Here is a 14,725-nt window from a genome sequence, read left to right as displayed (position 1 = left end):
TAAACACCAAGAGATAGAGCTGTTATCATTGCTTTCAGGAATGTAACTAAGAAAAGAATTTCAACTGACTACTGTATCACAGACAAGAACCTTAATCCTGGCGAGCAGAACAAAACTTACCAGCCAACTGAAGATGGAATGTAAATAAAACATAAATCTCACCCAATTTAATATAAAGTGCCTTTAATATATTAAAAAAAGATGTGGATTGAGCCATTATTTCATTTAAGTGTACTTTTTGGAATTGCAGAGGCCCTGAATATGCAGTAGTTGGTGCTAGAATACAGTAGTTGGAATTCCTAATGAGCAGTTAAAAGCGAATTTATAGAGTCAAGAATTTGGCAAGTTATGATAATGTGTGAATATACAGTCAGTCAAGGTCAAACTTGAAGCCAAAGGTTTCCTAATAAGAGGCTCACTGTGGGTCTTGGCATCTCCTCCTTTTCAGGTAAAGTTGACAAACGACAGAACTGTGTAGGTATATCATTATAAAGGTACAAAAAGTTCATGCATGATACCCATTAAGGAAGGCTGCAAGCATGGAAACCAGAGGCATGCCAATTCAACTGGCTAACTCAAAGACAGCAAATAGTTTTATGCTTCATGCCAGTGCCAATCGACTGGTACTGATTTCCTGAAAAGTTGAGCAGAAAAGGATTCTTTAACTAATCCAGGTCCCCCGCCCTCACCCCAACCTCCAGAGAGGGCTGTGATGGAGTGCCAATGTCCTCTTGTGCTTGGGAGGGGATTCAGCAGCAGCATTAATACATATTTGCCATTCTTGGCTAAGCCAGAGAAAGTGAGAAAAAAACGATAGGAAACATTTCTCAATCCAGAAACGTCAATTCTACGATTTACGTGCCATTCTCAGCTTAAGTAATTATTACCATTGGGTAACAAGCTCGGAGTGGCTGTCTTCCCTGGATGGCTTTCCCTAATCACAAAATTCATGCATATGATTAATTTAGCATTTAGGGAGGAATTTCCTTCACTAGTTCATCTTGAAACATGGAAATAAGTGAGTCAGACACAAGTGTGTCTTCATATTCTTGCTTCATATAAAAGTGAAAGCTGTGATAAAAGTCTTTGAAGTACATTCCATTAATTTCTCTTCCTGTTTAGTTTTCTTTTTCTTTTAAAAATTTGGGCCTTGCAATAATTGCCAGATGGAATAATGTGTGATGGAAATTGTGAGATGGAGAAACTCAAACTGTCTTGCTTGAAATTAAAAGTACTTCTTAATGCTTAAGAGTTCATTTTCTTAAAAGAATGGCTGCCCAGGTTTCTAGTTCTCAGCTGCGTAGTCAGTATACTACCTATGTTGACACACCCAACACAGCAAAGCATTCAAATATTTGTTAGTTGCTTGTTTCACTGTGGTACAAAGGAGTTGGTATTTACTCCCTAGCCCTACCATAACTTGACAAAATCCAGTTTATTTCATCATATAAACAGAAAACTTCTTTTTATTCAAATGTCAGGCACATTTGCTCATAGCAGGGGCTAGATACTAAGAAATATTCATTAAGTACTTACTAAACAAAATAATCAAAATTTTTTAGCATTTACGACATACCAGGCAGTAAATGTGTTATATGCTTTATTTCATTTACTCCTTTGACCCAATGAATAGTACTATTACTATCCATGTTTTACAGATAGGGAAGCGGAGTCATAGAGGTTCAATTACTTGATTAAGGTCACAAGGCTACTAAGATGGAGAAACTGGGTTTGGAATCCACTTCTGTCTGATTCCAAAACCTTATTTTGGAATATATATAAACTGTATTCCCTCTTGCTAGACAAGTTGTGGAAGATTTGTGAGAAATACTACGTAAAGGTTTCCGTATTCAGTACAGACTCAATTACCTCCCAAATCCTTCCTAACTCTTAAATTCTGTGTCTATGAACCTGGTACGAGAATATAGAAACTGTTTGTGAAGCATCCAGTGATGCTCAACAGTTAGGAGAACAATTGCTTTTTGCTCCCAACAGCTTTTGGGTTTTATATTATCAGAAAGTCATGACTGTTACAACTTAACATTTAATTTTTAAAAAGTTCATTGGACATATGTGGATTGTCACTTTCCTTAAAATATGAGCAAACCTAACTATATGAGACAAAGCACCAAAACAAAAACAATTCATTCATAAGTTAGTAATATACTTTTCTTTAACTAACAACTCACATCATTCACTAGTAATTTCACTTTTTACTTCCTGAAGCTTTTGAGATGGGGTATATGTGTATTATCCCCACCTTACAGGTAGGAAAACAGCAAACATTTTCTCAAGTCAAAGAGAATGTAAAACAATTCAGTCTAGAACTTGGGTATCTGGTTCCCAGCCGATTTCTGCCTTATGATGCTGATACCCAACAAGCATCTTTGGTTGGTACTCCAGCATTAGCTACTAGACTTTGGGCAATTTAATAGCACTAAGTCAAACACAGAGAAACAATCATATCTACCTCTGGGATATGATTAAGGAAAATAATATAAATAAAAGCTCCTAAAACAATGCTAAAAATATGGTTAATTGTTTTGGGGGGTAGGGATGTTTGTTGATTGTGCACTGAGGTTTCTCTATAGTTGAAAATATTTAGTTTTTGCTACTTAAAATTCTCACTTTCCTTAAAATGTCACCTTTATAAACTGGCTATCTAAAAGGAGTTTATAAGTTCCTGATGAAAAGAAATTAACAGGAAATTAATTATATTTCTTTAGTGTACTTTCCTTAGCCATATATTCGTGGAAAATATTAATCTGTTAATCACACAAACTCTCTGCCCTTTGAATATATTCCTATCTCTGTAACTTTTCCTAGTCCATTCCTGGGATAGGAATAGCTGCCCTGTTGAAATGTTACCTTATTCTTTATGGGCAAATCTACTCTCCAATTTAAAATTCTAAAGGAATTTACTAAATTTTATGCAAAAGAAAAAAAAATCCCTAAAAGATTCTGTTAAAATGAATTTGGGGAAACTGAGTTAAACAAAACCAACAGGTTAATACAGAACTTGTCAGAGCCTTTACTTTATACCATTTAGCCTTGTGACTCCAAGCAGGGATAGACTAGGAAAACTTTTTTTTTTTTAAATCGCTTGGCTGTAAAACTTCTTTTTTATTTTTCACAGACCATTCTTTTGGAATTAGTATTACAGCCTTTGTGCTTTGGGAATACTGGCAGTATCTGTAGTTTTCAAACTGAGTTCCAAGAAATCCTTGAGTTTCATGAAAGCATTTCAGAAACCAAAAAGAGAAGAAGCTGACAAATCAGGACCTTGGCCCAACACAACTGCTTCATTTAAAGACAAGCCTTTTTTGTATTCTAAAGATTGGGCATCTGACAGTATTTCCTTTGGAGAAAAGATGTGTTTTTAAAATATGCTTGAAAGGTACTAGCTTTAAAATATACTCATTATATGTTGAACTGAATTGGAGATATTTCTCTATATGCATCTCGCTTTGTGCCTAGCAAAGAACATTGCACATAGGTGCCTTCGAAAAACTGGTAAATGAAAAAGCTTGCTCAGTAGATAATTTTAGCTATAAAGTTAACAGCTGACATACAAATTGATATACAACTATATTATATTAGTGACATCTTCTGAGAAAATTATTTCAAAAAGATATAGTACAAGCGATTTAATAATTCTAGCAGTAAAATAAGAGATCAAAAATCAGAATAATTTCTGGGAAATTTACACTGTTTGCCACCTGTTCTAACCATGCTCTGTCTCTAAAGAACAAAAAGGAAAAGCCAGTTTCATAATGACTACTTAGTGGCCAAAACTAGCAAATGTTTTCTTTGCTCTATCTTTGTTCATTCTCTTCTCTGAAAGAAGACTTATCACTGTTCCGTGAGGTCAAATGTCTGAATTACAGACTTGTATAATTAGAATCAAGAATGATCTGATTTGTGAAAACTCCGTGAGCCAGGCCAATGATGGGGGACTGTCCTAGGCAAAGATGTTAAGTCAGAAAATTTCTCCTAGCCGATATCCCCTCTGCTTCAGTGGATGGTTTGGAAAAGCCCCCTTTCCCCAATTCCCAGTAGGAAAGGAGAGCATTAGACTTTGTAGAGACAGCTTGTACATTTAAATCAAAGATAGACATGAGCTACAGCCAAAGCGGGTGCACTGCATTTACCCAACTTTCTGAAATCAAAGTCAGACTCTACTATGACTTGGGAAGTATCTCTCTCCCTTTAAAGTCAAGTAAATGTTCATTATTGTGAAGGAAGAAAAGTTTTAGGTCACTCTGAATTAAATAAAAATATGGAAAGAAAACATACACATGGCCCAATTCATGGGCTATTGTAAAAGCTGTGCTCAGTCCACTGTCTTCACTAATAGAACAGCTTCTGTATGGATCGCAAATGGTTCCCAGTTCAGCAAGACCTATTAGAATGGGAAACAAACAAACAAACAAGAATTTACTTTAAAAAGCAATTGTGGCTTGAAATAAAAACATGTAGTAAACTGTTGTTGTCACAGAGGATACATACAGCAGACTCACCTAAGGTATCACATTTGTCATGAGCTCTGCAGATATCCTGTCTGAAAGCAAAGCAGACTTAGGGCCTTGACGACACCAAAGAGTAAATGTCAATACAAGTAAACACTATAGAGCCTTCTAGGAATTCACAACATCACCCACTACAGGGAAGGGGACTACAAAAAGCAAACTAATAAGGCCAGGGGTTTGCAACTCAAAAAGTTTGGGAATCATTGATCTAAGGATAAAGAGCTACTTTGAAAGGTTGTCTTCTGCCTGAGGGGTGGCCACAGAGCAAGCAAAAACCTCTCCAACCAGGATTTTTCCTCATACCATAGAGGAAGTGATTCTAGTTTCTTAACAAACATTCCTGAATGGGCTCTAAATGCCTTTCAGTTATGTTTAAGAGTGCATGCTTGTGACCATATCAGAGGTGAATGACAAGCAGCACAACTAGGCCAGTGTAACCTCTTCGTTGCCCTGTACAGCTTTTTAAATATTTTTGAGCTAGTAGATTTCACACAAAATAAAAATCCATATCTCTGACTTCTCCAAAAATCATAAAAGTTGGCAACACTGGGCTCATATGCTGCATAGTAGCAATCTGAATAGCAGCTGCCCCTGCTCTAAGGGCATTTCCTTTCAGGCCTGCCTAACTTCTTTACTGACTACTTGGCACCTATTGGTTACTGGTTCTCAGCCAGGGGTGATTCTGTATCCCACCCATCTCTCCCCGCCTCCGACCCCAGAGAGCATCTGGAAACCTGTCTGGTCTGAAGACATTGTTGGTTATGACAACAGAGAGGAGGGAGAGTGCTACTTGTATGTAATGGGTAGAGACCAGGGACGTTGCTAAACAACCTGCAGTGCACAGGACAGCGCCCCAAAAAAGTATTATCTGGACCGAAATGTCTATAGTGCTGAGGTTGAAAAACCTTGTATTAGGGGCTGGCTGCCAGGAATATACAATCTCATCCCATCAACTTTCCTGGAAACTGAGAGATTTGAGGAACAAGAAATTCACATACCTCGTTACGAGAACAGCAGTATCATGATGGATTCCACCCGGATAATTCTTTGAATGCTGCCACTGGCAAAAGTTTCTTAATGTCGTCTGGGCATTAAAAGATATGGAAGGTCCTTCCTAAATACAGAAAAGAGTTATGGTTGGTCCGTTGTACCCACACCAACTAGATATGCCATTTCGGATACAGATAGAAGAAAGAAGAAAAAAACTTTATTACCTGTTCATTATGAATCACAACTAAGTTCACAATAACAATATTAATTAAATTTCCAATACTGGGGTCTTTATAGATAGAGGCTACCTGCAACCGAGATAAATTTTTCAAAGTTAATTGTGAACTCCGTGTAAGCAATAAGCAATTCACTTCTTACGTGGGGTTCCACTTCTTTTTACATTTCATGCAACATATGAGTTTTTAGTTTTAAATTTTCATGTATTCGACAAACATTTATTAAAAGTCTCTTTGTAAAATTCATAGATGGCAGTTTTAAATAATGATAAATTCTAACGAATTTGAATTTTAAGGTGTTTTCTTTGCGAATTGCATGGCCGCACCATTTAATAGTTCTCTATGCCAAAACACTAGATATTAATTTTTGACCAAGCTCTTTCATCCCAGCTGAAGTCTCAGATTGCCAAATTTTGGAATCTCACATTGTCCACATTTTTGCTAATACATTTTTGCCGTTTTTCATGTTTACCACACATTTGTGTTCTCTGCAACCTGGTAACCTATTTTTTTTTCCCATTATTATTGTTAATTATGAGAGCTAACATTCATTAAATGCTTATTGTGGACTAGATCCTTGCTGAAAACTGCATATGCATTTGCATTTAGTCCTATAGCTAGGTGTTATTCTAGTCTCTGCTCAAGAAATGAGGAAACTAAGGCTCAGAGAAATTAAGTAACTCGTCCAAGACTAGACAGTGGTGAGTAGCAGAGCCAGAACTCTAAACCTATGTGTTTGATCCAAAGTCCATGCTCACAACTGAAATTCTTATGACAGGTCTGAATTTATGGGATAGACATGTTGTTGAGTCTGCAAGGTCTGATAGGTTTTTCTTTTTCTGTTCCAGGACAGGAGAGGGATGGGCACATGGGACTGAGCATGGAGAAGACGGGTAACGGGAGGGCAGAGGGGAGGCAGATTGGGCTGTGAGGTGGGGAGCAGGGGAGACTGGTTCACAGTGAAGGGAAAGAAGGAGAACCATAGGCCAGAGAGAGGGAAGAAGAAACTCCAAAGCAATGTTTCCAAACATGGTTGTTTTTTTTACATTCATTTGTAGAATATGTTAAAAGTAGATTACGGTTCAAATACACTAAGGTCAGTCCATTAAAAGGAATACTATGCTGAGGCTTAATATGAATAAGGACAAGATCATAGGGGCTGCTGTAGGGAACAATCGCTAATAGTTCAAGAAAGAAGCAATGTGTAAAACAGTATAGAACAGTGCTCCATGTCTGTCTGAAAAAAAGTTGTATATGCATACATATATGCTTAAGAAATGTCCAGAGTTGTGCTATCCTATATGTGCTGCCACGTGTGGTCACCGAGCACTTGAAATTTGGCTAGCCCAAATTGAGATGTGCTATGAGTATAACATACTGGATTTTGAAGACTTAGTATGACAAAAAAAAACATCTCATTAATAATTTTTTAAATAGTATTTGAATATAAAATAAAATGCATTACTAAAATTAATTTTACCTATTTGTTTTATTTCATGTGGCTACATGAAAATTTTAAATTATATATGTGGCTTTCATTATATCTCTATTGGGCAGAACTGTTTAGAAACATATGCAAAAAAACTTTTAATAGTGGCTGCCTCTGGGAAGGGACCTGAGAGCTTGGGTAGGGAAGGACATTTGTTATTTATCAACAGTCTTTTGTTATGTTTGATTTTTTTAAGTATGCAAATTTATCGTTTTTTCAATTCAAAATGAGAAGAAAAAAGTGAAGGGAGAGATTAGTGCTTGAGGCCTAATCTCAAGGCTATTTAGAATCCTGAGGAAGAGGATAAAGGCAGGCAGATGCATTTTAAAAGGCTCCATGGGTGACTTTGATTCACAACCAGCATCCAAAAGTCTTACTGGAGACCCACACCTGGCTGTCCAAGTTCATATGTCAGACAAAGAGCATATATTTTGGACACTGGACAAGCCAAAGTTCACATATAGTCTCTAAGCCACTAACTAGCTTTACATGACCACAGGCAAGTGATCTAACTCCTCTGAGGCTCAGTTTTCTTACCTATGAAATGGGATGATAATCTTACCCAGCAGAGTTGCCAAAAAAAGGCTTAGAAACGATGCCTTGTAAATAAGAAGCACATTGTCTAACACAGAATAAACACTCGATATTGATGGCCATTGTTGTCATCATAAAATAATCTTAGGTTCTCTTCAGTCACTTGCCCGAATCATTGCAATGCTAGCCCTGAATGATCCTCCAAAGCACTGTGTGGAAACCCATTCCCCAATAGCACATTTAGGGACCTCATAAATCACCTTCTTTTGAATGTACTTACAATTGACATTAAAGTTAAAATATAGTGTTGAAGATTTGCTCCATGGTATAAAACCATTTTTTTGTCTGCCACCACCATCACTTCTACAAACCGTGGATAGGATAAAAAACGTTTTGTTCTTCTGTGGGTCCTCTTTTCTCTTGTGCTGTCCGTCTTGTTACCATAGGCAGAAACGGCCTTTGTTGCTAAGCTGCTTTTCAACACTGCCACGTCATCGGCCAGGCTACTCCTTTCTCCCCATTTCCTGCTTCTCGTTTTCCTCTTGTCTTTACTGTGACTATTTTTGTGTTCTGTAACAAATCAGATGGTATGTATCACATTTCAAGCCATATCTATTTCATATTAAGAACCAAATCTGACACATCTTACAATGCCACCTCTGTAGTTAAATTACATACAAAATCAAGTTCTCTACACTGTGGACTCTACACGTGAACCTCAATCTGCACTCTCCTCTAAACGACTAAAGACTTGAAATTAGCTTCCCTGGAAGTTTCTGTAAATGCTCATATAAGGTATTAGAAAAATCAGGCCTGCCTGAGTTTACCGAAAACAATTGCAAATGAGTCTTTTCATTTGGTATCAAAAGTCTTGCTGGGATTTAAGCAATTTCCATTCATTGTTCTTTGCCATAGATCCAATAAGAGCCAAAAGCAGCTATAGAGCCCTCAAGAATGGAAACGGAGATGCTTCATGTACATCGCTTTTGATATTCAATGAGATACAATATAAAGATGTCTGAGAGGTGGGCAGGCTAATAATAATAAAAAGGAACTATAGAAAATGGAAACAAGGTAGACATGGTATTATTCTATTACTGTGTTTGATTATTACAATACACAAAATGTAAGAATAGAATCACGGCTATTCGATGCCTCTGAATTTTTTTAATTAGCTTATTTCAGGGCTCAGTTAAGAAAGCAGACTAAACTCAGAGAGTATGAACAGGCAGTTGGGACCATGATGTATAATGACAGATTAGCTCTACTCATTTCCAACTCTTGCCTGGCCCTCTGGGGTTCCACACAATCTTGTCGCTCAAAGTGCAAGTCCTTGGACCAGTAGCATTGGCAACCCTCAGAAACTTGTTAAAAATGCAGACTCTCTGGCCCCACCTCAGACCTGATAAATCAGAATCTACAGTTTAACAAGATCTCCAGGTGATTCATATTTGTGTTAATGTTCTGAGAAGCACTAGTTTCAAACTTGGCTTGCAGCTTGTATTGTTAGTGAGAATATTCAATTTCATAGCCATCAATCACACAATAAACAGAATAAGCAAAAAGATGTCTGCCAAAATACCTTTTGAGTAAAACCATAATTTAATCAGTTATCTTGCCTATCAGCTCATAAATGTGCTTTAAAGCTTTAATGTGTGAAGGAGAAAAACACTTTCCTCTACCCTTATAGGTTCTTTTGGCTGCTCTAATAATTAAATCAACATGAGACAGATTAACAAGAGGAAATAGCCAAATTTGATTACATACATAGGTATGGGAACCCCACATTCATGAGAGAGTCAGAGACCCTAACACATACATGAAAGGTTCAGAGACAGAAAGTTAAAATGAGGTATACGTGAAATTCTGAGCAAAGGTTGAAGGTAAAGCACCTTTGGCTTTCAGAGGAGAGAAAAGTCATGGGTGACAAGAACAGCAGATGTTAAGTAATTAAGTGTCTGCCCTATACACAGGTCATAAAAAGTCATTTCTGGTGACAATTATTATTATGCTCAAGGCCCTTATTTTAAATTCTTTAAGGAAGAGGTAAACATTTCTTGTGAGCCTTCAGGGTCTCAATTGCCTTCAGCTCAAAATAACTCCCATGCCAAAATGGCATATCTTGGGGAGGCTTGTTCTTAACTCCTTCAAAAGCCACTAGTTTGTAGTCTAAAATAGGCAACAGAAGTATACAACTAAGAAGTAGGCTTACCTAAGACACAAGAAATAGAATTTATTACAGTAGTAAATAATATACAGAACACTACCAACAAAGTTAAACTGTAATTGGTTTTGTATTTGACGGGCTCAAATATTTGGCCATTATAACCTATTGCTAAAACAATCAATTTAGGCCAGTGTGTATATTTTGCCCAAGTTGAGTGTTTTAGTTGTTGTTAAAACAGTGAAATCAGTCCAAACTGTCAAACAAGATATACGTGGTCCAGCTATAGGTAAACATGACTAGCCTAAAGCCTGGTACATAGGATTCAACATTAGATTCTTTCCTTCAAGTCTCTCTTTCAAATGTATTCATATATCTATACATATTCCATTTGGGTAATTAGGTGCTCATTCCATTTTTAAATCATAAATGTTTACACACTAGATACTAATCAAGCACCTACTATGTTCCTGGCATTGAACTTTTTTGTGTATATTATCTCACAATTCCTCTCAGACTGAGAAAATTAACCTCTCTGTCACACATGAGGAAAATAAGTCCCAAAGAGATTGAGCAACTTGTCCAACATCATGGAGCAGGAAGTGGTGGTAAGAGGAATCAGGCATGGATTTGCCCAACACCCTAAATGGTGCTCTATTAGGCAAGATTTCTCAAAAGGAGGGGATTGAAATGGACTCATGGTCTGACTGACAGTTTCCAAATTGAATATAAATTGGAAAAAAGAGAGCACCTGGTGGATATTTTCACAAAGATTAGCTTTTTACAACAGGTGTATAGAAGCCATGTTGAAAATTGATGTTTTTTAAATACGTTAAGGAAATATGTTACTTATTTTGTGAAACGAATAATCCTTGTTTAATGTCTTCTATAAATATTTATTATAATAGTAAAATTTCAAATGTTTAAAGTCTCTCTTTTTTCATATTCTCAATTTCATTAATTCCTGCTTATTAGTTTCTTCTTTCTGCTTGCTTTAGGTTTAGTTTTTACTCCCTTTTTCAATGTCTTTAAGTGGAAGGTTAGATTATTGATTTGAGATATTTCTTCATTCTTAATAGAGGAATCTATAAATTTACAGCTATAAATTTCCCTCTAACCGCTGCTTTTGATGCATCTTATAAGTTTTGGTATGTTGTGTCTTCATTTTAATTCATCTCAAAGTATTTTACAACTTCTCCTTTGACCTATTGGTTGCTTACAAATGTTCTATTTACTTTCCACATATTTTTTTTCCCAGTTTGTTTTTTTCTGTTATTGATTTCTAATTTCATTCTACTGTGGTCACAGAGGATACTATGTATTACTTCTGTCCTTTCACGTTTATTGAAAAAAAATTTTTTTTTTGGCCTAGCATATGATCTATTCTGGAGTATGGATCATGTATACTCCGAAAGAATGTGTATTCTGCTCTTGTTGGGTAGAGTATCCTATAGATATCTTTTAGGTACAGTTGGTTTATAGTGTTGTTCAAGTTTCCTATTTCCTTGTTGATCTTTCACCTAGCTAGTCTATCCATTATTGAATACGGAGTATTGAAATTTTCAACTATTATTGTTGAATGGTCAATTTCTCCCTTTCTGTATGTTTTTGCTTCATGTATTTTGCTGCTCTATTATAAAGTGCATCTATGTTTAAAACTGTTAAATCTTCTTGATTATAAAACTTTTTGATAAACTTTATTGGTAAAATAAAGTGAAAGAAGCCAGTCGCAAAAGACCGCCTATTATGTGATTAGTCATATGAAATATCCAGAATAGGGAAATCTATAGAGACAGAAAGTAAATTAGTTGTTTAGGAGTGGAGGTGAGTGGGACATAGGGGGATTGACAGGTTAAGGGGTACAGGGTTTCATTTTCAAGTGATAAAAAAATGTTCTAAAATTGACTCTGATGATGGTTGTGCACATCTGTGAATACACTAAAAACCACTGAATTGGACACATTAAATTGATGGATAGTAAGGTATGTGAATTATATCTCAATAACGCTGCTTCGAAAATAATGTCACTTAGTTTGTGAAAAGTAAATAATCCTCAATGTCTTCTGTAAATATTTTGATTTATTGGATTTATTTAGCAAAAAGTATACCTGCAGTGAGAAAAACACTGAAGAAACACTGTACAAAATTCATTCTTTTTGACACCTAAGGGGAAGAAATGTGTAGTCTCAGAGAAACATCGGAGAGGATTTGGGCATGGGAAAACCAGAGCATGAATTAAGGCACTAACTAGAAAAAAAAGGAACACTTATTTAAATCACAAAGATGAAATGAATTAAGGCTATGATTTCAAACAAAGAATAATCCATGTAAATTCTAACATACCTGGAAGACGGTTCATTTACAAGTAACCTGTGTCTCCTAGAAATAATTCAGTATAGTTTATGTAGCATAAAAATGCAAGAATAAAGTGACTTCTTCAGAATTGATAACCTCTTTTAATACATAATATTTCCCTGTCTTTTATCCATCTGACCTTTTATCCTAATGGGTTAGGATAATATTTAGTGACCTAATTAGCCCAACTAATTGCTACCACATTAACCATTTTAGCAAGCAATTTTGAATTTAGCATTGAAAATGGTATGAGCTTTAGTAATTCAAATAACTCACTACAAACACATGAACGTTTTTACTGAGAATCAAAAAAAAAAGAAAGAAAAAGAAAATAGAAATTATAACCTATATATGAACACAACTCTCTTGCCTCTGAACAGAAATTGTTAATAACAGGGAATGATTTCTCCCAAGTGACACATACTGTTAGGATACAAAGAAAGTCAGCCACGTTTCTCTTTAATGACCTTTTAGCATAATGGAATTGAAGCTAATGTTTCAAATTTGCAATGTCATTTTGCTAATAGTTTTATCAGAATGGGCTACATAATGAAATTTTATCCTTGTGGAAAGCACAATATAAATATTTTTTGATCTTTTCTCCACACATTATTACTTTTTAGTGAGATATAATTTTCCTACCATAAATTTCACACTTTCAAAGTATACAAGTCAGTGGTTTTTAGTGTATTCATAGAGTTGTACAGTCATCACCATTATCTAATTTTAGAATATTTTCATTGTCCCAAAAGGAAATCATGTACCCATTAGCAGTCACTCCCCATCTCCCCTCTCCCTCCAGCATCTGGCAATCACTAAACTGTGCTTTGTATCTATATATTTCCTATTCTAGCATCTCATACAAATACAGTCATACAATATGTGGCTTTTTGTGTCTGGCTTCTCCCCCTTAGCATATTTTCAAGGTTCATCCATGTTGTAGCATGTATCGGTACTCCATTACTTTCTATTGCCAAATAATATTCCACTGTATCGATATACCACATTTGGTTAATCCATTCATCAATTGGTGGACATTTGAATCCAACAACTCAAAGTATGTGCAAGTTTTTGTGTGACCACGTTTATATTTCTCTTGGGCAGATACCTAGCAGTAGAACTCTTGGGTCATATGGTAATTCTGTTTAACATTTTGAGGAACTGCCAGATTGTTTTCCAAAGTGGCTGCTCCGTTTTCATGTTTCTTCTTGAAGTTCAGATGTGATACTCAGAAATAAGAAATCACTTTATTATGGTTCTTTTCTTTAAGAATTCTTCGATAATTACTCGTGCTTACTTTAAACTAGTTTATGAGCAACTTGGCCTAGTTCGAATCTTAAAATAGCAAGTTGAACCAAAAAAGATATACAGATGGCAAATGAGTGTATGAAAATATGCTCCACATCATATTTCATCAAGGAAATACAAAGTAAAACAGCAATGATATATGACTATACCCTAATTAGAATGGCTAAAATCCAGAACACTAATACTGACAAATGCTGATGAGGATATGGAGCAACAGGAACTTTTATTCATTGATGGTAGAAATGCAGAATGGTCCAGTCACTTCGAAGACAGGTTGGGTGTTTCTTACTAACCATACTCTTAATGTATGATCCAGCAGTTGTGCTCCTTGATATTTACTCAAAAAAGCTGAAAACTTATGTCCATTCAAAAACTTGCATGTAGATGTTTATGGTAGCTTTATTCATAATTGCTAAAAGTTGGAAGCGACCAAGATGTCCTTCAGTGGGAGAATGGATAAATAAACTGTGATACATCCAAGACAGGGGAATGTTATTCAGCACTAAAAATAAATGAGCTAACGAGCCATAAATAGATTTGAAGGAAATTTAAATGCATTTTACTAAGTGAAAGAAGCCAATCTGAAAAGGCTACATCTTGTATGATTCCAATCATGCGACATTCTGGAAAAGACAAAACTGTGGCGACAGTAAAATATCAGTGGCTGCCAGGGATTGTGGCTAGATAGGGATGTATAGGAAGAGCATTCAGAGGATTGTTGGGGTACTGAAAATACTCTGTATGACACCATAATGATAGATATATGTCATTATGCATTTGTCCTCGCCACAGAATGTACACCACCAAGAGGGAATCATAATGTAAATTATGGACTTCGGGTGATCATCATGTGTCAGTGTAGGTTCATCAATTGTAACAAATGCACCACTCTGGTGAAGGGATGTCGATAGTGGGGAGGCTATGTGTGTGTGGGGACAGGGAAATCTCTGTACCCTCCTCTCAATTTTTTTGCGAACCTACAACTGCTCTAAAAAATGAGACTTAAAAAAAAAAAGCATGTGATATACCCAAGAATCGAATACACACTTTCATTCAGAGAAACGTGTATTATTTTGCAATTTGAACCCTCATGTGTGCATGTAAACAAAATCCAGGCATA

At 36.0% G+C, this 14,725-nt stretch overlaps 1 protein-coding gene across 4 annotated transcripts in view; it reads right to left on the bottom strand.

Moving 5' to 3' along the window:
• The window catches only part of ADAMTS9 (ADAM metallopeptidase with thrombospondin type 1 motif 9), a 153,901-nt gene that overhangs the window by 116,772 nt on the left and 22,404 nt on the right, over positions 1 to 14,725 (bottom strand). For 3 of the 4 annotated variants that reach the window (XM_039851774.1, XM_039851777.1, XM_039851776.1), the window contains exons 4-8: positions 8,059 to 8,348; positions 5,744 to 5,827; positions 5,528 to 5,643; positions 4,521 to 4,561; positions 4,297 to 4,402 (exon numbers count right to left, since the gene is read on the bottom strand). In XM_039851774.1, the coding sequence (XP_039707708.1) occupies positions 4,297 to 4,402; positions 4,521 to 4,561; positions 5,528 to 5,643; positions 5,744 to 5,827; positions 8,059 to 8,348 (637 nt within the window). The remainder of the gene's footprint in view (positions 1 to 4,296; positions 4,403 to 4,520; positions 4,562 to 5,527; positions 5,644 to 5,743; positions 5,828 to 8,058; positions 8,349 to 14,725) is intronic. The other variant, XM_039851775.1, reaches the window with a different exon arrangement.

The sequence above is a fragment of the Pteropus medius genome, unplaced genomic scaffold (assembly GCF_902729225.1).
Source record: "Pteropus medius unplaced genomic scaffold, Ma_sr-lr_union100, whole genome shotgun sequence".
Lineage (NCBI taxonomy): Eukaryota > Metazoa > Chordata > Mammalia > Chiroptera > Pteropodidae > Pteropus > Pteropus medius.
Note: the sequence above shows the minus strand (reverse complement) of the source record. Positions and strands in the feature narration are given on the sequence as shown.